This window comes from Kwoniella shivajii, chromosome 1, assembly GCF_035658355.1.
Source record: "Kwoniella shivajii chromosome 1, complete sequence".
NCBI classification, from domain to species: domain Eukaryota; kingdom Fungi; phylum Basidiomycota; class Tremellomycetes; order Tremellales; family Cryptococcaceae; genus Kwoniella; species Kwoniella shivajii.
Window position 1 is genome coordinate 1,621,875 of NC_085908.1, and position 23,581 is coordinate 1,645,455.

General features: G+C 42.0%; 9 protein-coding genes across 9 annotated transcripts; 7 read left to right on the top strand and 2 right to left on the bottom strand.

Annotated features, from left to right (window-relative positions):
* Positions 1-1,058: 1,058 nt before the first annotated feature.
* On the top strand, positions 1,059-3,478 carry IL334_000621 (uncharacterized protein; the record flags this gene model as incomplete). Its single annotated transcript, XM_062932387.1, has 5 exons — positions 1,059-1,320; positions 1,407-1,509; positions 1,566-1,682; positions 1,762-1,866; positions 1,930-3,478. The coding sequence occupies 5 exons, from the start codon at positions 1,059-1,061 to the stop codon at positions 3,476-3,478; spliced, it is 2,136 nt and encodes a 711-aa protein (XP_062788438.1).
* A 474-nt stretch (positions 3,479-3,952) lies between these two features.
* Positions 3,953-7,063, top strand: IL334_000622 (pre-mRNA-splicing factor CEF1; the record flags this gene model as incomplete). Its single annotated transcript, XM_062932388.1, has 9 exons — positions 3,953-3,955; positions 4,028-4,111; positions 4,206-4,313; positions 4,375-4,654; positions 4,738-4,885; positions 4,949-4,982; positions 5,042-5,504; positions 5,566-6,875; positions 6,953-7,063. 9 exons carry the CDS (start codon positions 3,953-3,955, stop codon positions 7,061-7,063), a joined length of 2,541 nt encoding a protein of 846 aa, XP_062788439.1.
* Positions 7,064-7,663: 600 nt separating this feature from the next.
* Positions 7,664-8,411, top strand: IL334_000623 (uncharacterized protein; the record flags this gene model as incomplete). The annotated part of the gene is made up of 3 exons (XM_062932389.1): positions 7,664-7,948; positions 8,047-8,202; positions 8,376-8,411. 3 exons carry the CDS (start codon positions 7,664-7,666, stop codon positions 8,409-8,411), a joined length of 477 nt encoding a protein of 158 aa, XP_062788440.1.
* A 320-nt stretch (positions 8,412-8,731) lies between these two features.
* IL334_000624 (uncharacterized protein) lies at positions 8,732-10,982 on the top strand (the record flags this gene model as incomplete). The annotated part of the gene is made up of 6 exons (XM_062932390.1): positions 8,732-8,834; positions 8,999-9,142; positions 9,221-9,530; positions 9,652-9,759; positions 9,832-9,981; positions 10,046-10,982. The coding sequence occupies 6 exons, from the start codon at positions 8,732-8,734 to the stop codon at positions 10,980-10,982; spliced, it is 1,752 nt and encodes a 583-aa protein (XP_062788441.1).
* A 435-nt stretch (positions 10,983-11,417) lies between these two features.
* Positions 11,418-13,823, bottom strand: IL334_000625 (uncharacterized protein; the record flags this gene model as incomplete). Its single annotated transcript, XM_062932391.1, has 4 exons — positions 11,418-12,957; positions 13,048-13,210; positions 13,292-13,313; positions 13,389-13,823. 4 exons carry the CDS (start codon positions 13,821-13,823, stop codon positions 11,418-11,420), a joined length of 2,160 nt encoding a protein of 719 aa, XP_062788442.1.
* A 921-nt stretch (positions 13,824-14,744) lies between these two features.
* Positions 14,745-17,007, bottom strand: IL334_000626 (uncharacterized protein; the record flags this gene model as incomplete). The annotated part of the gene is made up of 4 exons (XM_062932392.1): positions 14,745-14,923; positions 15,016-16,458; positions 16,553-16,824; positions 16,913-17,007. 4 exons carry the CDS (start codon positions 17,005-17,007, stop codon positions 14,745-14,747), a joined length of 1,989 nt encoding a protein of 662 aa, XP_062788443.1.
* A 618-nt stretch (positions 17,008-17,625) lies between these two features.
* IL334_000627 (uncharacterized protein) lies at positions 17,626-18,908 on the top strand (the record flags this gene model as incomplete). The annotated part of the gene is made up of 3 exons (XM_062932393.1): positions 17,626-18,036; positions 18,117-18,399; positions 18,475-18,908. 3 exons carry the CDS (start codon positions 17,626-17,628, stop codon positions 18,906-18,908), a joined length of 1,128 nt encoding a protein of 375 aa, XP_062788444.1.
* A 981-nt stretch (positions 18,909-19,889) lies between these two features.
* IL334_000628 (uncharacterized protein) lies at positions 19,890-20,786 on the top strand (the record flags this gene model as incomplete). The annotated part of the gene is made up of 4 exons (XM_062932394.1): positions 19,890-20,022; positions 20,110-20,319; positions 20,387-20,449; positions 20,575-20,786. 4 exons carry the CDS (start codon positions 19,890-19,892, stop codon positions 20,784-20,786), a joined length of 618 nt encoding a protein of 205 aa, XP_062788445.1.
* Positions 20,787-21,348: 562 nt separating this feature from the next.
* On the top strand, positions 21,349-23,581 carry IL334_000629 (GMP synthase [glutamine-hydrolyzing]; the record flags this gene model as incomplete). The annotated part of the gene is made up of 8 exons (XM_062932395.1): positions 21,349-21,417; positions 21,512-21,550; positions 21,615-21,675; positions 21,762-22,021; positions 22,083-22,432; positions 22,595-23,022; positions 23,092-23,456; positions 23,525-23,581. 8 exons carry the CDS (start codon positions 21,349-21,351, stop codon positions 23,579-23,581), a joined length of 1,629 nt encoding a protein of 542 aa, XP_062788446.1.

The following is a 23,581-nucleotide window of genomic DNA, read 5'->3' on the forward strand; positions in this document are numbered from 1 at the left end:
AACTGAAGATGGTACATTCCCATTGCGATCTCGCCTAGGCAGGTGTGACAGGTATTGAGCAAGGGCGCCGCCTCTCATACATTTGCCACTCAAGATCATGGTCACTCGTACATCCTTTGGATGTATCAAGTGTGCATGGCTCAGGTCGTGGCTGCTGTGTGAGATCTCGAAACAAAGAGATCAGTCAGGACAAGAGAGACATGATTAGTTGGTGCTCTTGACAAGTGGATTCAGGTTCCATTTTCTTACGGTAGCCAGTAATCTGTGGGTTATAACGCGAATCTGTTTCATGACTTGAATAGTAATAACGAAGAACTGCTATTTGCATGCTTCGTGTAGTAGTGAGAGAAGGAAAAGGCACGCATAGTATGAGATTCAACATTGGTATCCTGTGTTGTACCCAGATCATTCCTCCTATGCTGAGAAACTATCTATCGTTGCCTTAAAAGTAAGAAAGAAACCGTATGTCAAATTATGAAATTCTAACTTGACGCGTTCCAGAGCCTAAATTGCGCGTGTCAGTTGGGAATTGAACCACCTTTGGGAATCAATCAATCTCCTCGATTTATCAGAGTGCAATCGAAATGCATGCATGTACATATTCCTTTATACAAAGGGCTGTATATGAGTTACAACTCGCCGCTTTCACGTACACTACTCGTACATTCAAGATATGGAAAAACCCTTACCTTGTATGCTGTTTGATTATATCGAAAAGGACAACAAAAGAGAACAAAAAGAATTAACAGCTGTACTGGAAATATCAACCCCCCACCCCACTCGACGCGTGGTACAAGGGTAAAAACCTGTCAACAACCAATCCCTGAATTATCTCTCAACCTCATTTTCCACTCTTTTCTCTTCAGGTAGTTACTAGTCTCCTTTTTTTTTTGGGATTTATCCAACACTTCGAAACTTTCTGATATACCAATCTCCGAACATTACTCCTCTCACGTCATACGGATACGCTGAACCAGTATTATCAGTACCTCCATCATCTTCTCACAACATAACACCATAGGGTGGACGATAGAAGGGAGAAATATATCGTGGACGCAATGAAGTCACTTCGAAGATCATTGAATGATAAAAATCAAAATGGAAATAATCATTCCCACAACAATTCATCATCATCATCTTCTTCACCTATGCCATCACCACCTTTACCCCTAGGTCGACCGAGCCAGAAAGTCGCGCCACCGCAGAAAGTGATCAAAGCTCTTGAATCACATAGGAGTACGAGCCCGCAAGAGTTGAGTTACAATAAAGGTGATTTCTGGTATGTCACTGGTGAGAGAAATGAATGGTATGAAGCTCTGAGTGAGTACCTCCTACGTCTGTCAAAGTCCGTGAAGGCGGCAAGGTATTATGCCAAGGGGTAGAAATTGATGTAGTGCCAATCATAGATCCTCTGACTGGATCAAGAGGTTTGGTACCAAAAGCAGATTTCGAGGAGTTCATTAAAGGTGGAAGACATCCTTCAGGCCAGAAGTCCATTGATCAAGGAAGGTGAGCTATGTGATTGACAGGACGACCGACAGTCGATCTGACCTATCTACGATCAGACCATATACTCCCTCGCAAGGTCATCTATCCCAGTCAAGTGACCCTCGATCACCACCCGGAACAAATCCCTCTCCTCCCCAATCTGCAGAAGGTACAAGAGCAAAGCCTAAACAGCCGTGAGTGTTTCGGGCGATGCGCTCACTCTTGAGATCGAGAATTGAGCATGTATATGCTAATGGTGGTGACGATACCTAGCGTTTATGCTATCGTGCAATACGACTTTCACGCAGAGAGACCAGATGAGCTGGACGCAAAGAAGGGAGAATCAATCGTGGTCATAGCTCAAAGCAATCATGAGTGGTATGTCAAAAGATGCATAGCATTTAGTCCAGGCCGATGACTGATCTAACTGAATTCATAAAGGTTCGTCGCTAAGCCAATCGGTCGACTGGGAGGACCCGGTTTGATACCTGTCGCTTTTGTCGAAATTCGCGATCCTGCTACGGGTAAACCTGTTGAAATGAATCCCAACATGGTACCGGCGGTTGAAGAATGGAAGAAGGCTACAGCGGACTATAAAGCAGCTGCCATTCCTCTAGGACGCTTCGATATCTCTCCAGAACAAGCAGTGACCAATTCTCCTTATGCCCCAGCGCAAACTTCAAGCGCAGCTGCATCGCAGTCATCTCTACCTCGAACCGGGTCCACAAGTTCCGTCAATCAGTCTCAAAACGGTCGGATAAGTCAAAATCGAATATCTGTTCCTCCACCTAATCAACCGATCGAACCTGTATATCGACCGGAACAAGATCCAATGTTCCCTCCTGGAGAGTTGACTTCCTTAGGTGTTCCTTCATTCCATAACGAATCAGGAAACTACTGGTTCAGACTGCAGGTCAACTTCGTGCCCGATGAACCATCTGCTCCTGCATATACATTGAGTTTATACAGGACCTATGAAGATTTCTACGATTTCCAAATTACTTTATTGGATACATTCCCTTACGAAGCTGGAAGATCTAGACCCGGTGAAGAAGATCAATCTCCCCCTGAACGGATACTGCCTTATATGCCTGGACCAGTGGATGATGAGATCGATGACGAATTGACGGAATACAGAAGAGAGGAGTTAGATGCCTATGTCAGAGCTTTGGTCGAGCTACGAGGTAGACAAGCTGGGTATATCCTTCGTCACGATTTGATCAGAACCTTTTTCGCTGCTAAATATGGAGACTACTGTGAAGAGGTTCCGCGAGAGGACATACTTGGAGAATTGGAAGAACGATTGGCTGAAGTTCACGTTTCTGAGCATTCACATCAAAGAGGATTATCAGCTGGAGGTGGAATACACACACAAGATCCACGTTCACAATCATCGTTATCTAGGCATTCACAAAGATCAAGCTCAAATCAAGATGATCGATATTCACCTCAACCATTCTCGACACAAGTCCATCAACCTGGATCAAGGAGTATATCATCACGCGGTGCTTCACCGTTACCGCCAATAGATACACAATCTACTATAAGACCAAACTCAAATAGACAATCTGGATTACTGTCTTCCGGTGGTGCATCACACCAATACACGTCAAATGGACCGTCCTCTGGACAAAGTTCTTCCACATGGGGCATGGGTGCAAATGGATCATCTTCCTCGACCACACCTACTCCCGCTTCTCAAGGACAAGGACAAGGTCAACCGCCATATATCAAAATAAAGATATATGATAGAGCTACAGATGATTTGATCGCTATAAGAGTACACCCATCAGTAACTCATATGGAATTGATCGAAAAGGTCAGAGCTAGACTAGGTCCAAACGTAACTATGCTAAGGTACAGATCATCAATGGATGGCAATGCACCCGGTACGAATACAGGAGGATATAAGGAGTTGAGAGATGACAGGGAATTGAGGGATTGGATGAGGATAGAAGATCAGAAATTAGTTTTGTATGCTGAGCAATAGTATTTGATTATGAAGGGTATTGAGAGGCAGGAAAGGTAAGGCGGTCAATCTACCGTGCCATGTAACAAGTTCACTCAATTCATCAATAGTGAATATCTCGTTTCAGCTCACGCATGGCGTATTTGGATGCATGTAGCTGGATGCATCTGACGACTCTATACTCGTATAATCACGCACTAACAATTGGATTATCTTCGCAAAGTGCCACAGACGCATAATGCCGCGAAATCTCCGATAGACCCCCCTTCGTGTGGTGGCCAGCTTGAAGTGTCCACTTTAGAGATTTGACGTTGTTCTTAGGATACATTCATCGTATTGCAACACTACAGCGACTGTCAACCCGTCCGCTTTGTCACCTGAATCTGACCTGAATATTTGGAGCCTAGGGAACAAGTCACTGGTTCGATCATAGAAAAACACGAGGAAAAGGAGAGCTATCGGTTCGATTACCTTCATTAGTTTCACCGGTTCATCATGGTAAGTTGATACAAGCGGATGATGCGTTCGTTGCTGATGGCCTTGACTAATGGTGTTCTGTATCTCTGCTAGGTCCGAATCATCATCAAAGGTGGTGTATGGAGAAACACAGAAGATGAGATATTGAAAGCTGCCATTTCGAAATATGGAAAGAACGTGAGTATCAATCTGCTTTGTTATGCCTTCCTGCCTCCAATGGAATCATCACGAATCGACTAGCTACTGACTTGTATCTTCCGTTCGTAATCAGCAATGGGCTCGTATCTCATCTCTGCTAGTCCGAAAAACGCCTAAACAATGTAAAGCACGGTGGTATGAATGGTTAGATCCTTCCATCAAGAAAGTTGAATGGTCAAAAGTAAGCTGCTGAGTCCCCCGGAAGAAAGTAGAAAGCAGCTGACCTGTCGTTTCCCTGTTAGACTGAAGATGAAAAGCTGTTACATTTAGCTAAGTTGATGCCTACACAATGGCGTACTATAGCCCCTATAGTAGGTAGAACAGCGACTCAATGCTTGGAGAGATATCAGAAATTATTAGATGATGCAGAATCAAAAGATAACGAAGAATTAGGTTTGGGTGCGGGAGAAAATGATGAAGCTCGTCCAGCAGCGGATGTAAGAGGTTTGAAACCAGGTGAAATTGATACAGATCCAGAAACTAGAGCTGCGAGACCTGATCCTATAGATATGGATGATGATGGTAAGTCGATTATCACATTTCGATCAATACCATTCCGCGTGATTCGGTAAAACTGAGCTGATCCTGTTTCACGATACGAACAGAGAAAGAAATGTTATCTGAAGCAAGAGCGAGATTGGCAAATACTCAAGGAAAAAAAGCTAAAAGAAAAGCTAGAGAGAGACAGTTGGAAGAAGCGAGAAGGTTGGCTTTCTTACAGAAGAAGAGAGAATTGAAAGCCGCCGGTATCAAGTAAGCTCAATCTCCCATGTCGCATCTCATGAATGGTAGTTGACAATAGGATTTTAAACTTAGCCTTCGACCCAAGAAGAAGAAGAATGGTATGGACGTGAGTACAGCTATCAACTCACCTCAAAGGGTAGACAAGCTGACCTCTTCTTCTCGTAGTATAACGCCGATATTCCCTTCGAGAAACAACCAGCTCCAGGATTCTACGATGTGGCCGAGGAGAACGCCAAAGTCTACGCTGCACCAGTCGGTCAATCACTGCGAGCGTTGGAAGGAAAGAGAAAGCAGGAATTAGAAGAATTAGAAGAAAAGAAGAAGCGTTCAAAGGGTAATGATGGAAAGAGCAATCAGACCGCTCAATTCGTACAAGCCAGAGAAGCTCAAATCAAAAAGCTGAAAGAGCAAGAACAGATCATCAGAAGACGAAAACTGAATCTCCCAACTCCCCAAGTCGGAGAACAAGAACTGGAAGATATAGTCAAGATTGGTCAAGCCGGTGAATTAGCTCGAGAATTGGTCGGTGGTGAAGGATCAGGAAGTAAAGCGACTGAGGGTTTGCTGGGAGAATACGAGGCTTTGGGAAGAGCTAAAATGGCAAGAACACCCAGAACAGGACCTCAACGTGAGTAATAGTCTCCCTTTCGCCATTTTCCCATATGCTAACGATCACGTTGGATTTATAGAGGACAACGTAATGGCTGAAGCTCGAAATCTCCGTGCGATGATAAGCGCACAGACTCCTCTTCTTGGGGATGAGAATACTCCTCTTCACGGTGGTGATGCAGGTGGAACCGGGTTTGAGGGTGCTACCCCTCGACACGGTGTTGCTCCAACGCCCAATCCATTGGCCACACCTGCTCGCGGCGGTGTACTCGCTACTCCTCGAACAGTGGCGGGCGTAGGTGCTACTCCATCCCGAACACCGCGAGACAACCTCAGTATCAATGATGGAGAGTCAATTTACGGTGAAACTCCCCGAGATGAGAAACGACGTGTAGCCGATGCTCGACGAGCTCTGAGGGCTGGATTTGCTTCCTTGCCCAAACCTGAGAATAACTTCGAACTTGCCGAAACTGAGGAGGACGAGGAAGAGGATGAGGAAACGATACCTTTGTCAGAAGAAGATGCAGCGGAGAGAGATAGGCGATTAAGAGCTGCACGAGAGCTAGAAGAGCGATTGGAGCTTGAACGACGAAGCTCAGTGGTGAAGAAAGGATTACCTCGTCCGATCAATGTTAATACGTACAAGGTCTTAGACGAGCTCAACTCGGTAGAAGCGGATGCCGACTCCATCATGGCAGCTGCATTCAGATTGGTGAATTTGGAAGTCGCCATGTTGATGAAACACGACTCCATTGCTCACCCTCTTCCCGGAACGTCAGTACCTGGTGGATCGGCGTCTGATTACGATATGCCCGAGGACGATTTTGTCTCAGCTGCAAAGCAAGCTATTCATGCCGAATTAGCCGGTGCTTTAGGTCTTCCCGGAGCTACAGACGAGCAACTTCGTATCGCTGTTGGATCAACCGTTGAAGACAACCTCGAAGCATTCTCATCAAGTTGGGCCGAAGAACAAGAAGATCTAATATATTCACCTTCTTCAAGGAAATGGATTGAAAAATCCTCTCTTTCACCCGAGGAATTATCAGCTTGTTACGCGGCTGCTATAACTGTATCTAAAGAACGAGTCATTAGTGAAGCTACAAAGGCATCTAAAGCGGAAAAGAAATTATCAAAACAATTAGGTGGATATCAAGCTATAAATGCCAAAGCTAAAAAATCAATTCTGGAAACTATGGAAGAGATTCAACAAGCTCAAAGAGATTTAGAAACTTTCACGATGTTACGTACATTGGAAGAGGCTGGTGCACCTGCAAGATTAGAAAAATTGAGAGAAGAAGTAGCAATACTAGAAAAGAGGGAAAGAGATTTACAAGCTCGATATGCTGAATTGAATGATGAAAGAAGGGAAAGAACATCAGCCATCGAACAGGTAAGTTCTACCATCCATCAATTCCCACCTTGACAGTGGCGCGCTCCGAAGCTGATGCACTACCATGATTCCTGTAGCTCGAAGAAGATAAAGTCGTCCTTCAAGCTCAAGCTGCTCTTGATGCATTAGAAGGTGAGGGTGAGGGTGAAGGTGAAGTAGATGGAGATGTGGAGATGAACGGGGATTAATAACCCGAATTCAAGTCGTCGCGACACAAAAATCATATATGTCATGATGCATTGTTGTCATCTAAATTCATGAGATTCATCACACAGGTAGGTAAATCTCAACGGGAAACAGAGACTCCGGGGCGTATCATGGACGACTGAAATTGTCATCACGATCATCACTAGCCACAAATTTCAAGGTATGTACAGTCAGAACCATGGCATTCCCCAAAACGACTTGTTTGTATCCTTCCAGTTGTGCACAACGAGCAATTAGAGATCCTTTGTGTTTTTTGACCCTGCTCATCCTGATGATAGGATAATCAGCTCATGGTGCCGATCATCAATGGTCAGGAATAATGCAGTCCAATAATGTGCAGACCCTTTGTCAATCTCTTCATCCCCTTGCCAGGTAATCTTAGGGGATTTGTTACAATGGAAGAGTAGTAACATGCTTCAGTTGATGATCCATTTCTCTTCGCTATTATGCAGTATATAATCCACAGCATCCCCGTACCGTTTCTTTTTTTCCCAAGAATCCCGTTACAGCCCTGCAAATATACGATTCCATACCATACTGACATCTAGCTACAAATATTTATATCTACCACACGATCAAACATGTTCATTTCAGCTTTGACTGTTGTTGGATTTCTCGCCATCGGATGCTACGCTGCTGATGGTGATCGACCTGCGACTGGACCTGTATCAGAGCTCCAGTTGACCTTCGCCGAAGGAACAGCTTGGGTGGACTCTTCAGGAGTAGCCACGAAAGGAGGGGATAATGGCGATGTCCCCGTTACTCGAGATTTCTCTTGGACTCAAGATGGCGTAGACCTTCACATCAAGGACGATTTCAAGATTAAGATTTACGTAGGGAATAACGGCGACCCATTCAATTTAGATGTGAGTGATACTACCCAAGATCCTCTGACGGTCTGGTCTCACTTGAATGATAAAGCTTTCATCATATGATTGACACAATTTTCTTTTTTCCGATCTAGTGTCACGCTCAAGGCAAAAAGGTATCAGCTGATTCCAAAGCCGCCTATACCCTTCATCCTGGAGAAACAACCAAGGGACAGTATATAGGAGGGAGCAAATCTGATATAGCAAGAGTATGGTGCGATGGTGGTGACGGTTTACCATTGATTGATTCTGTGAGTTTCGTCCGACTATCCAGGTCAAATCTCCTACGGAGAAAAGGACTTCTGCTCATAAAAATAATTCCAACAGGACAAACTCTAATAAGAGACAAGCAATATATGAGAACCAGACTGCTATCCCATAGAACACGGTATCCTTCAAGGTTCCACAAACGTCTGCTGTATAGCTATCTGGTATTGTCGAGCAGGGTAAGCCGATGTAATACATGATCCAAGTTCCTCCTCTTGTGTCTAGATCCCCATGCATTTTATCATTTCATTCTCGGTTTGTTTGTTGATGAGCAATAGAGATCTTATGTAATCAACGACACGAAGACTAAATGAGGGGACTGATTGACTTTTGCCACTCGATCGCACGTGGTTTTCTCTGTTGCTTTTTGGAAATATTTCTGAAATAATTGTTCAGAACTCTCTGTGGTCTTTTTAGTCAGCTCAGATACATATACATCCTCAAAGTCTCGATTCATAATTATCATCATCATCATCATCATCATCATCTCATAAATACGTTCATCTGGTCAAGATGGTGGCTATGCAGTATGAGCCTGATTCGGCAGGTCAAGAGAGTTATATCTTATGTGCGGATTGTGGAACTGTTATAAGTAGTGCCAACGGTGCTGGATTATGTGAGTTTCACCCCTTCCCCCCCTTTTGCCACTGGAGTCCACGAGGGAGCGGTAGGATGTGCCTTCTTCCTTGTCATGTACAGTAGTCTGAAGAGGACGATACTGAAGCGAGATGGCTTCTATGATCGAGTGCTGACTTTTGCTTTGATTGGAAAATCTTTCAGGTGTTGGATGTCTTCGAAACACAGTGGATATTACAGAAGGTATACCTAAAGAAGCTACTTTAAACTTCTGTAGAGGATGTGAAAGGTTTTTATCACCACCCCAAACATGGGTGTCTTGCCAGCCTGAGTCCAGAGAGCTATTAGGTATGTCTAAAACCTGTTTTTCGTGTGCTATGAGAGCCGTTAGCTTACGGATGCTCTTCTGTTAATTTTGAAATATAGCCATTTGTCTGAAAAAAATCGCAAGACCATTATTGAAAGTTCGATTAATAGACGCATCTTTCATATGGACTGAACCTCATTCTCGAAGAGTGAAAGTCAAAGTAACCATTCAAAAAGAAGTATTGGCAAATACTGTATTACAACAAACGTTCGAGTTGTTATTGGTCGTTCATACAGGCCAATGTCCTCAATGTACTAGATTAGCAGCTAAAAATACCTGGAAAGCAAGTGTTCAAGTAAGACAAAAAGTTACCCATAAAAGAACTTTCTTATGGCTGGAACAATTGATTTTGAAACATAATGCTCATAAGTGAGTAATTATTTTTCCGCCGGGGAGCGAGTCAGTTAGCGATAGTGTATAAATCAATGGCTTTGTGGTCAAATCTGCGATTAAGATAGAGTCATTGATGCTGATTTCTTGATGACTACAGAGACACAATCAACATTGCCGAGAAAAGAGACGGTCTGGATTTCTTCTATGCGGAACGTAATACCGCAATCAAGATGGTGGAATTCTTGGCGGGTGTAGTACCAGTTAGGTGAGCTGATGATATCGCTGGCTAGTTTTAACGAGACAAATCAAAGCTGACACATCTGCCTTATTCGCACAGATCCAAGGCATCTGAACAACTGATTTCTAACGATACCCATTCCAACACTTCAAATTATAAATTCACCTATTCCGTCGAGATCGTGCCTGTTTGTAAGGATGATTTGGTATGTCTGCCTAGAAATCAAGCCAAAGCTTGGGGTAACATCTCGTAAGTTCGGCTCAATCTCTCCTTGTCATTTTCAATGTTGACGTACGGTGTATTCACAATATAGCCCCCTAACCATCTGTTCTCGAGTCGGTAACACCATTCATCTTCTTGATCCCATGACTCTGCAACAAACCGATGTGACAGCACCTGTATACTGGAGACAACCCTTTGATTCGCTTGCTACCGTTACCGATCTCGTCGAATTCATCGTACTTGACGTCGAACCATCTGGACCTATTAGGGGTAAATACGTTTTAGCGGATGCTCAAATCGTTCGATCAAGTGGAAATGGAAACAACAACGTTGATGATGAAGGTATGGGAGATGATGGAATTTTCCATACGCGAACACATCTAGGTGGTATTTTACAACCGGGAGATACAGTCTTAGGATACCATTTGACAAATGCCAATTTCAACGACGAAGCATTTGAATCATTAGATGTTGATCGTATTCCAGACGTCATATTAGTCAAGAAGACCTATCCTAACAGAAGAAAGAAGAGTAAGCCAAGAAACTGGAAATTACGATCAATCGCTAAAGAAGCCGAAGATGTTAACGAAAGTGAAAAGACTGTCGGCAGAGGTGCACTGGGTAGAAGAGGTGGTGTAGACCAGAAGAACGTTGAAAGAGATTATGAATTATTCTTGAGAGATTTAGAAGAAGATAAAGAGATGAGAGCCGCTATCAATCTGTATAAAGCTCAACAGAAACAACAAGAGGAAGAAGCAGATCAAGATGGTGATGTCGGTATGTCAGATCAACCTACCACTGCAAATAAAAAATCAGGTTCAGGCCAAAAAGGTGGAAAGAAAAGATCGACAACAACCAATACCGGAATGCAAGTCGATCAAGATATGGTCGTACCTTCTGCTCAAGGTGATGATACAGATGCTGATGATGAGGAGGAAGAAGATTTCCCTGAAATTGACATGGATGAATTATTAGAACATTTCGAAGAAATGGAAATGGGTCCAGAGGAAGCTGAACAGGAACAATAGACATCCTTCTCCTTCGTCTATGTTCTTTTTGTCCTCTTCTTCTCTTGAAGTTTGCATCTCATGTTTCACTCGAACATATACTTTAGTGCAATATTCTCTTTATGTATTACTGGGCTTTTCACTTTATACCATAACGTATTGTGCAGTGCATGTTGCATCTGGACTTGTCATCATTTCATCATTATCATTATCATAAAAGACGGCAACGACAGTAAAAAGCGGTATACGTAGCAGAGTATAGTCCAGAAGAGTGTTTCCGAGAAATAAATGCGAACCGTCCGATACTTCTCACCCAAAATAGAGATCGATCCCAGTATGGGATCCCAAAAATGGTATTATAATTCACAAAGCGTTACACCTCCCCCCCCCTTTCCTCATCAATAGAATCACCGCCGGTGTAGACGATACATTTGTATGTTGATGGCTCAGACTCCACTATCTACCTCTTCCAAGTAGTACTCTAACCATTATCGCTCCCACACCGACACCTACCAAGAATAAGTACGCCGGTAATTCTCTTACTCTTCTAGGTAAACCATCATCATCATTTTTATTATTATCACCATATCCAATTAAATCCAAAATAGAATAGGTCTTGTTATCCCTCTTTACTACTTTATCCTGCATTGATTTGGGTTTCGTCACATCTTCCAATTTATGTTCTAGTTCTTTGATTCGATTCATCAATACATTCAATTGATCTGCCATGTTGTTGTCCTTATCCTGATCTATGTTGTTATCGGTGTGATGCTCATCATTGTCAAATACATTTTGTACTTTCGAAGGTCTTAACGTAACTCTTCTGGCTGTTGTCCATCTTGAACCTTGTAATTCTTCATTAGCAATGATGAAATTTGGATTCGCAGGACTCCTTTGAGCAGGTTGTAAATCACCTTCCTCATCATCATCTTCTTCGTCGTTAGCGATATGATCGTGATTACCATTATTATGATTATTATTCACTAAAGTTAAATTCCTTATATTGGTAGATGGATATTTTGATGAAGACGATGAACGTCGTCTCAATGCAGCATATGGGTTTTGATGATTTGAGATATTCTTCATATGTGGAGAAGATGACGAGTCTTGATTTGGATTTGGATTCGTATGTGATGCTTTGGAAGGTGTTGTATCAGGTGAGCATGCCGAAGGGTCAAGTATACCCAAGCCATTATTAGATGTTCTTTCAGGTGTGGGCGTAATCGAATATCTACCGTCATTTGCTCGTTCGGGTGTCAAGCATTCCGTCAATGTTGGCAGTGTCGATGTTACTCTGTTGCTGAGATTTGTGTCAGGGAAGGAAGATGTATATGGTGGTGGAGGAGTTAGACCTTCATTGATCGATGTAGATTGATTCGAGATAGCAGCAGGAGGAGCCTTGATGGTTCCGCCATGTTCATTTTCATCTTCTTCTTCACTTTCGCTTGCGCTACTTGACAGAATTTCATGGTTCTGAGAAATCATATCTTGTAAATTCTTTTCAGTGATGAATCGATTTTGATGATCTTGATCACTTGTTATTGAGGAAACGTCTGATGCTTTTCTATTTCTATTTGATTTTGTTATATATGTATCTGATCTTCCTTCCCATGCTTTCCATCTTTCATTCACACTCTCACCTGTCCATTGAGGTTTTAGTTTTATAGGTATTTCATCTTCATCACCACTCGCACTTGAAGTATTACTAGTTTCAGAAGCAGATGATCTTGCATCAAAAGCAATTGCCATTCTCCTTACACCGGAAATCCCATCTTCACCTTCATCCACATCTCCATTTTCATTCGCATTTGCGTTGTTGTCGTCGTGTTCGATTTCACATTCGCCTTCATCTTCTTCCATGAGGACTGAGCCTCTTCCAAAAGAATCATCAGGATGTGCAGGTACAGATTCGATTTTACCTGAAAATGAGTGTCGTCTCAGACGTCTTGCGATAGTTTGAAGAAGGGGTAAGAAGGGCGGTGGTCTGGTTGTATTCCTACAAAGTGTACGATAAGACAATGTCAGTCACATATCATCTCTTGAGATTTAATGGAAAATTATGCCACGTCAAGCAAGGTTCACTCACCCCCATCCATCTAAACTACCTTTTATGAAATCTCTTCCTGATACACGCTGTCTCAATACCCATGACTTGATATCCTCCACTAGAGGTGAAGGCAGTATTTGACCTGTACCTTCTGGTCCACCTGTCCGAAGTGTATGACCGAGGTACTGCGCAAGTTCGGATGCTGGAGTGCACATCAGTCGATCAGCTCTCAAGCTCAATTTGTCTCGCTGGGACAATCAGCTTAGTGTAGATGATGACTTACGCGTCCACAACTTGGGAGTCAACTAGCAGGATTGAGAGCAATGTATCAGCTATCTTCCTCGGTTGATGCCGAGTCATCATGAATGCTGAGAACTCACAGGAAGGTCAAGTTCTTTTTCTGATGTTTTCCCATTCTTCCCAGCGTGATTCAAGAATTCAGGTAATGTTCCACTCCTTTTCACACTCGGTCTGATAAATGCGTTTCCGTTTCCGTTTCCGTTTCCATGTCCATTCCGGTGTGCAATGGGAGATTCCATACTTCTTCTTCTATCTTCTTTCTCCTTTTCTTTTTGATTTTGAAGTTGATTTCCTTCCAAGATATGATTTAACGAACTCATTGATCTACTTGAACGATGTCCGGATGGTGAAGCAGGTGGTGCAGGAGATGAGTTTGATCTAGTCAATAAAGAGGATGAGGTAGATTGTATCAAATACGGATGATAGTTCTTCGAAGAAGGTGTGGATGGTTTGGTGGGTGATGTGAAATCTCTGTTGGGAGTTGCACGGGAAGGTGATTGGATGGAAGTAGACATGATGGATGATGATGGTGATGATGATGATGATGATGATGATATGTTTTGGTATGGAAGGAGAGGGAAAGAGATTGAGCTGGTCAAAGACATGGTCAGCAGATGGTATGTCGGCGATGGAAAGGGATGAGGTGATGGAATGGGGTCCTTGAAGATGGGAGGAAGAGATGCGAGATAAGGTAGTTCAACGAAGAAGAAAAAGGCAACAACGATAATGACAATCCACTCACTACCCTTTTGTTGGGGAACCTTACTTCTCCTATTCGCAGAGTGTTATGTCAAAGATGGCTATGAAGGTTTTACTTTGATGTGAAGAACGATAAGAACATATATGAGACTTTTGTATCCTTTTTATCGATTCAAAGATTGCCACTTTGTTATGATGGGATGAGTAAGAAATTAGGGGAAGTGATCCGTGCTTTTTGTGATGATTCGATTTGATTTGATTTATTTCCTGTACTTTTTCACCATGTACCGAACATCCAGTCCTCTGTTATGTGATTGTAGCCTGACGATACTGTTCTGTATGATGCTTCCTGTATTATGCGATATGGTTGTATGAATGTAGTGCAAGTACCACTGGACAGTACGGTAAATAAATGGGATCCATTGTTTGTCTCGCGACTGTCTTTCTCATCTGTCATGTTGTTGTTGTTGTTTCAGTCTCGATCCATGTGTTCTACACTTTTTGATTCCGTTTCCCCACATTTCTGTACACTGTACAAACTATAAAAGTGGCACTTCTCCAATTCATCCTACAAAAGAAAAATGCTATGGGATGATAACAATGCATGTGGGGGTATCATTCCAGTCTTGCAGCAGTATAAGGTACATACGTATAGAGTATGTACATGTGAATCAGGCAGATGATCTAAACGGCAAGCGATAACACCATATTCTTTTACAAATACAAATGTATATAGTCTAACACAATTTCCCAGCTATATCTTCACCTAATTTCTTGACTTCCTTCTTTTTCCATCCTTTCGATTTCGCATAAATCGTATGTTTGGCACTTAGAACTTCTAATAAAGGTTTAGTATCCGATTCGTATCTTGGTGATAGGTAAATTGTCATTGCCAAAGCAGCCAGCAGTCGATGAGCTAGACACACATAGGGATTTTTTTACCCAAAATCAGCTCTGTTTCATCATCGAAAGTAGGGATAAACTCGTTTTGGTTTCGGGTGTACTCACAGACATCTTCATCGGTTTCCCTATCTACTCCTTCTACTAATGCACTAACCAGTTCCGTTTCCCAATCGACATCATCCGATTCTTCTTTCTTATTTCTCTGTCTCCACGCACCCGCATTGACAGCTACACCTGCAGCTGCCGATCTTACACTTTGATCTGGATGAAGTAATGATTCCACCAGGACGCTAATCACTGTTTCTTGTATCTCACCATGACCCCCAGGTGATAATGTGAGGTTGGCCAGTTCGTTCGAGGCTAACAAGTTTGTCATGAGTCTCAGTACAGTAAGGAGGAATGGTTTGGGTGTATTTGTTCCTGTCGTGGAGAGTGTATTGGAAGCCAAAGAGAGGATGGTCGATATGGGATTATGGACTGTAGGTGTTGAAGAAGTAGGTCTTAATCTTAACGCTAGTAATGATAATATACTAGGTTTGAGTAATCCAACTCTCCATAAATCAATTATAGGGAATGTTTCTTCCGCTTTTAAAACTTGTAATATATCATGAGTTGATCTTATCCATTTTTCAAATATATCTCTTAATTCAGAATCTGACGAGATGTTCTTTTTATCTTCCAAGAAAGGTATTATTTGATTTTTGATAAAGTTGATATCTTGTTCTTTCCCTTTGCCATCGACGAAACCTTCTAATTTACTTGATAGGGCGACGTAGTTTGGTATACCATTAGCTGTAATTGGGTTAGAAGGTAAATTTTCGATTGAAGGTAAGAATAGTTTTTTATGTGGATGTGTTGGGAAACATTCTTCCAGGAAATTTTCAATTTTAGATTCTAATTCTTTTTTAGAAGCACCTTTCAACTCTTGTTTCTTTTTGCCATTTTGGAAAAAGATGAATGTGGGTGTGGCGTGAACGTTATATTGTTGAGCTAATTGTCTACCTTCTCCAATTGATAATTCTACTTCCAAGAATCTAGCTCCTTTCAGACCATATGTGTTTGCATGTATGGAAGAGATCGTTTCGTATACTGGCTTGATCGTTCTGCAAGGTGGACAAGTTGGTGTATTGGTAAAATTCACTATTACAGCAGGATGTGAATGTAGGATTTGGTTGAAATGAGCGACGGAAGATACCAGGGACAATGGCGATGTCTCCGTGGTAGGTGGTGTGTTAGTTGATGATGAGGAGGGTGTGGGAAGGCCATTGGATGGGTTTATCTGGGAATGGGCTCTGGCAGCTACTGAATTGAGTAAAGCAGATGCGAGGGCAGGAGTAGCAGTTCCAGATGAAGGCGGAGTAGGTAGATTGTTGCTGTTGTTGTTGTTGTTGTTGTTGTTGTTGCTGTTGTTGATTTGAGATACACCAGGCTGTGTTGGACTTGGACCAGGGATCGGTCGTTCAGATGGGGCAGTCTGTTTGAACATGGCATCGATCTGTGGCCTCATAGCTTGACCGAATGGTGTTGAGAGGAACTCGGCAGGGAGGCCTAGTAGTTCGACAAGCATATCATCAGTATTGAGCTAAACCTAGGAGGGGGTTGTGAGCCGCCCCCATCCCACCCCCTTCCCGAAGAGACTCACCGGAAATCCAAGAGGGTATTTCCCTGCCCGTCAAGAACCCAACGAGATCCGCCGTAAAATGATTACAGTTAAATTCGATTAAATGATATTTACTCGGTGTGTACATTTCACCTAAACTTTTCAGATATTCATCGAAATCACTTTGATCTATTTCCGTTTCACCCATTTCTATCACATGTAATGGTTTTCCATGATGTGTCATTCCTGGATTACTAGTTAGTATACCTTGACCGTAAAATATTTCTTTACCCCATGCGACGACTGAAGTGTGCCTTTTAAGCCAGAGAAAAACAAGTAAGCTGATGACTGGATAACGAGGATCACTTATCACAAAAGGAAATACAATGAAAACAATCTCACCAGATACCATCAAGTTGCTTCCCAGTCAACATCAATGACATCTGCTTGGCCAATCCTCGCGACAGGTCGTACACGTATAACTGGACTTTGGACATGGTGAGGGAATTTGCTTCTGTTACTCGTCGGGACCACGTATGAGTCTAACACTGTGGTGGGTGAGTCTAATACGGTGGTATATGACTGATGATGACTGTCTGATGTGTTATGATTCTAAGTATCCAAATATCTACGCTATTTGTATGCTTTTTCTTTTGTTGTCAAGTTTCATGCTCGTAAGCGTTGACCCAAAGTTGATCTCTTTTTGACCGAATGAAATCAGGCACAAGCAATCGAGTGGCAAAAGACAGTCCACGTGTCACGGGTGCAGATATCTTCTAGAAACGCTGAGAAGGTAAGAGGTTGATTAGAAATCACTTGTAATCTCCCCACATAAGGGTTATTACAAACCATTTCGTAATGATTCCTAATGCCTCATTCCACTTTTTAGGGGGGGGTTCTGGATGCCGGCGGGTGAACGGAAAGGACCTCTTTTCACCACGCCATGACGTCAAACCAACCATAGAGCAGCACTAAAACCAAAAAGATTTCAAGCGAACATTCTTAGCATACATCACCTCATATCATTCAAATTAAATTCATTCTCTTGACATTTCTTTTCATTCTTTGTCAGTCTCATTTCAGCAAAACGAAAAACAACACATAACCGAAACACAATGACCACTCAAGGTAAATCAGTCTTCTTCACCGGTGCAACCGGATACATCGGAGGAACAGTCTTGGAATACATCATCAGAGCTCCTCAACCACCTTCACTCATCACATTATTGATTCGAGACGAATCCAAATCATCCAAGTTTGAATCACTCGATCTAGCCAAAGAGAAGGGAGTTGAGATCAAAACTCTCGTAGGATCATTGGAAGATTCTGATAAATTGACCAAAGCCGCTTCTGAACATGACATCACTATCCACACCGCAGATGCGGATAATTTAGACGGTGTCAAAGCTATCTTGAAAGGACAAAAGCAAAGAAAAGATAAGACCGGTCACAGACCGTTATTGATTGAAACTTCTGGTACAGGTGTCCTGGTTGATGATGCGAAGGGAGCTTATCCAAATGATATTGTGAGTTGATCATTCTTTCTGAACCGTTAACATATCAAGTAGCTCATAAGCTGATTCATATACATCTGCTCTACCTTTAGATCTACACCGACCTCAACCCAACACCCGCCACTCGAGATTCACCAGCGTTACGATCAATGACAGAATTACCACCTTCTGCTCCTCATCGAGACGTAGATCTCGAAATTGTTGAAGCTGATAAAGCCGGTACAATCAAATCATACATTGTCTTACCTTCAACCATTTGGGGTAAAGGTGAAGGTGAAGTATATGATAAAGGTTTGAGCAACTCTTTCTCCGATCAAATTCCTACTTTAATCAAAGCTGGATTGGATCGAGGTAGAGCAGGTGTAATTGGTGAAGGTGAGTCAATCGTCTTCTCTTTCAAGCTTCTGAGATATGTTCCATGGCTGATTTACGGATAACCGGATTGTTTAGGTAAAAATATCTGGCCTCATGTAAAAATAACAGATCTTGGCCAATTGTATCAATTACTATATACCAAGGCTACCGAAACCAAACCAACAATCGGACATGGTTTATCTGGATACTACTTTGGTATCTCAGGTGAATATACATTATTCGGTGCTACCTCAAGAATAGGTCAAGCTTTAGTGAAGAACAATTTGGTCGAATCAAAAGAAACTACACCATCAACTTTCACAGAGGAAGACTTGAAAAAATACTATAATGGCTCAACCTATATGGGAACTAACTCAAGAGGTGTAGCAGACAGATCAAAATCAATTGGATGGAAACCTAAATATTCAACACAAGGTGATTTATACGCTCATATCGATGAAGAAACTGTTAGAGTCGAAAAGGAGTTTGGAAAGGAGTACAAAATGAAAAAGTTCACTTCGTCTTATTAAGTGAGACGACAGTAGTAGGAGATGGGATATGAGAGATGGAAGTGAAAGAAGTCAAACCAAATCAAAAGGCAGTATATAGTACAGTATATTATGTAGCGGATAGTAAAACAATAAATCACCTGCAAAACAGCCATTGATAGTTGGTACATTCCATTTTGTCGATTGCTCTTTGCAGCTCATATTATACAGGTGATTCTTCTCGATCAGTTTGTCGCTGTCCCGCACGCTTGTCTTTGTCTTCGGAATGAGCACAGAAAGCAAGAGTGAACATGAAACGTAATTTCTCCAGGGGGTGTGGCATAACAACAATAAAAAGTAACCAACAAATCGATGTCTCGGAATAATTTAAAATATCCCCCGTGTGTGTGTGTGTGTATATGAAACACAGAAATAATAGGAATGGGGTCAATGCGTTTTTTTGTTGTCCTTTTGTATCTTTGGCATATCGTCTTCTTCCCTTTTCCTGCAGTCAAGCTGTAACAGTGTGCATAATCCAAAGTATTTGAGAGGAGCGCGATGCATGAGAATCTCCATTGTTGTCTCATTCTTTGGCTTGAGGAAGCGCAGGACAAACAATAAAGATCATCATCTGACATTGAGTGGGAAAAAAGGGGGTCATCATTCAATTTTGTGGTATTTGAGCGCAAGGATCACCTTCAAGAGGATCAACAATCCTCAACATGAAACACACAATAAAATACATTGTAATGATACGCACGCATGATAGTAGTGACAATATTTCACACTCCTTTCTTCCTGCTGGTTCCCACAACGATATTGACATCAACTAACTAATCGATTTGATTCTTCTCACTTATACTTATATATATCACACCGAAAAACACAAAGGTGAGCTACTATTTTCTTCCATCATACCATTATCTATATACTTATCGATATAACTTTTCTTTATAGTTCTAACGAACAACCAGATCGTTCCTTCCTATATCTTCTGCGAATCAAAAACAATTTACTACCGTCATGCCTTGTGCACGAACGATCTATCATACTCGAACGAGCTATTTCCATCCTGTGAGATTAGGATTGAAAGCTACTCTAGTAGCCAATCTATTGGTCTTGGGCCATGTATTATTGACCACTTCAGGTCATGCATGTGAGTGTAGTACTTTCTTATTATCACTTTTAACCATTACCTCTGAAGTGTTGAACTCAAATTGGAGCTAATCTGGATGATGATCAGCGGCACCGATTCACTTGATTCCCCAATTACCAAATTCACTTTCAACGATATCAGCATTGATATTCTTAACTTTATTATGGATAACATTCACTTTGATTGAATGTTGTGATTTATCACTGAAAGATCCCAAAGAAGCTGAGAAAGGTATGGTATTTAGTCGAACTTGGATTGAGGGATTGAGTGGCATTGCTGTATTGTCATTTTGGATGGGTGAGCTTTTCTTTCCCCCTCTTCGTCATCGAAGTGAAGTGTATAAGCTCATTAAACGGATATATAGGTTATTGGAAAGATGCGGAAGTCGTATTTGAAGCTTTCTCACAACATCTAGCTGGGGAGTTTGGTGAGTTTCCTTTTCTCTCATATTTCACATCCTATATCTGAATGGGAAAATCGATGGGGAAAATCGGGTCTTAATTGATGAGAAAATTGCTGACCAGACTCGTCACACTCGTTCGAATCCCACAGTCCTCATCCCTCTGACATATTTCTCCGCTATAATCTCACTCATCATGCTCAATTTCCATCTTTTGATTTCCATCTGCCTCTACACGGCTCGCAATGGTCCCAAGAGCCTCAACGGGGAATTCTGGTCTGGGAAAACTGGTTGGTGGGTCGGAAGAGTCGAGTTGGATGTAGTCGTAGATCATATGGAAAATGGTTTGATGGAGAAAGTATAAGATATCTCTAAATGAAACGGTTCAAGATCTATATAGCAGCCAGTACAGCATTGTAAATCGATGAACTGTGGCCTTGTGAATTTCATTGCATTTCATGCCTCTTTTCTGATTCTTCCGATTAATTATACCTGATACAAAAGGTCCTTCGCATCACAGGACTCACAGGTCTGAAGTGGAAACGCAGGTCGTGAGCTCATTCGAGGAACGCTAGCCACTATTGACCATGTAGGCATTATTTATCCCATGCATAGATGCGCATTGCATTATTCGATCTCGGACAGCTGGACGTGTTGACAATCAAAGTAGATTGAAGGTAACTGAACATCTGCATTATAGATAGATTGACTCGGTGTTTTTCAGGGTAAAAGTCGACTTTTATTAGTAAAAGAGTCAAAAGAGTGAAAACAAAATTTCAAACGTACAGAGAGATAAGTTTTGAAACGCGGATCTACCGAAAAATTAATATCACAATATTGTATCTGTTCTTCAACTTGATCAATTTAAAAAACATACGCTACTCTTTCTTAACCCAATAACAAAGCAGAGAGAGAAGTAATACAAGATGTCAGCTGCTACAGAGGAAATTCATAGTTTGTACGATACCATTTTGATCCTTGATTTCGGATCTCAGGTGAGTAGAGACTGTCCTGCTTCTCGTTGTTCAACCGTTTTTGTACGAATTGCCAGGAAGAAAGGATGTATGCTGATTTACTTGACCTCATTAGTACTCCCATTTGATCACTAGAAGATGTCGTGAGATCAACGTGAGCTGACTCTTCTATTCGGAATGTGAATATACCAGCTGACTTCTTATGATGGATCGATCAGGTTTACTGCGAAATGTTACCTTGTACGCAAAAGATTTCAGATTTAAAGTGGAAACCCAAAGGTGAGTTGGACCTTCGACACCTTGCTCCAAGATATCATCACACTGAGATTCGAGAGATATCTCGTGCTAATGCAATTCATACCCAGGTGTCATTCTCTCTGGATCACCTTACTCAGTTTACGCCGACGACGCACCTCATGTGGATCCAGCAGTATTCGAATTGGGTGTACCCATCTTGGGTATCTGTTATGGATTACAAGAAATCGCTAGAACTCACGGTGGTAATGTCGATGCTCATTCTCATAGAGAATATGGTTATGCCAAGATAAAAGTAGAGAAAACTGGTAATAAATTACAAGATGCTTTGTTTGAAGGTATTGAGATGGAAGAAGATGGTGGATTGCAGGTGAGCAAACTCGATTCAATTTTCAATCTATACTATAGAGGCTGATAAAGTCCATTTTCAGGTATGGATGTCTCACGGAGATCAACTTACATCCCTACCACCTAATTTCTCTGTAGTAGCATCTACACCCACTTCACCATGGACCGCTATCGCTCATCAATCCAAACCCTTTTTCGGCGTCCAATTTCACCCGGAAGTTTCTCATTCACCAAAAGGAAAAGAAGTCATAGCTGCTTTCGTCAAAAACGTATGTGAAATCAAAGGTGGTTGGTCAATGGATAGCTTCATCCCTAAAGAAATCGCTAGAATTAGAAAGATCTGTGGTGAAAAAGGTCAAGTCATAGGTGCTGTCTCAGGTGGTGTGGATAGCACAGTTGCTGCTAAATTAATGCATGAAGCTATTGGTGATCGGTGAGTTTGCGTTCCAAGGTCTTCAGGTGACATTTCTTGTGAAAGTGACCATTGTCTTCCTCAATACTCACTTTCCTACGTGCCATATCATCTTTCCCCGCCCTTGTGTTACATGCGTTGTTCTCAAGCACAACATCAAGCTGACATGTCTGATCGCCCCAGATTCCACGCTATCATGGTCGACAATGGTGTACTCCGAAAGGACGAAGCTGCCAAAGTTCACCAAATGTTGACGGTCGATTTAGGTGTAAACCTTACCGTAGTAGACGCATCTGAATTATTCTTATCGCGACTAGCGGGAGTAGAAGATCCAGAGAAGAAGAGGAAAATCATTGGAAACACTTTCATTGAAGTATTCGAAGATGAAGCTGCTAAACTCGAAGCTGCAGCAGAGAAAGAATTAGCCGAGAAAGGTGGTGATGCAAAGGGAAAGATTGAATGGTTACTTCAGGGTACCCTCTATCCAGATGTTATCGAAAGTATCTCTTTCAAAGGTCCTAGTGCAACCATCAAAACTCATCACAACGTTGGTGGTCTATTAGAAGATATGAAGTTGAAATTGATTGAACCTCTCAGAGAGTTATTCAAGGGTGAGCAAATGAGTCTTCGAAAATGTGGTTGGACGTAAGCTGATATTACCATCTTTGAACATTATTCAGATGAAGTAAGAGCTCTTGGAAGACTTCTTGATATCCCTGCTCATCTTGTTGGAAGACATCCTTTCCCTGGACCAGGTCTTGCCATTCGAATCTTAGGTGAAGTAACAAGAGATCAAATCAAGATTCTTCAACACGCAGATGATATCTACATTGAAGAAGTAAGAGCAGCAGGATTATACGATCAAATCTCACAAGCTTTCGTTGCGTTATTGCCAGTAAAAGCTGTTGGTGTAGCTGGTGACGCAAGAACTTATGATCAAGTAGTAGCTTTAAGAGCTGTCTCAACTGAAGATTTCATGACGGCTGATTGGTTCGTTTTCCCTCCTCAAGTATTAAAGAAGATTTCTTCCAGAATCACCAATGAGGTGAGTGTTGTCCCCTGCTTTCAATAGAGCCAGATCAAATATACTGATACCCAATGGCTTGAAAATAGGTAAAAGGAGTTAACAGAGTCGTTTACGATATCACATCTAAACCTCCAGGAACGTAA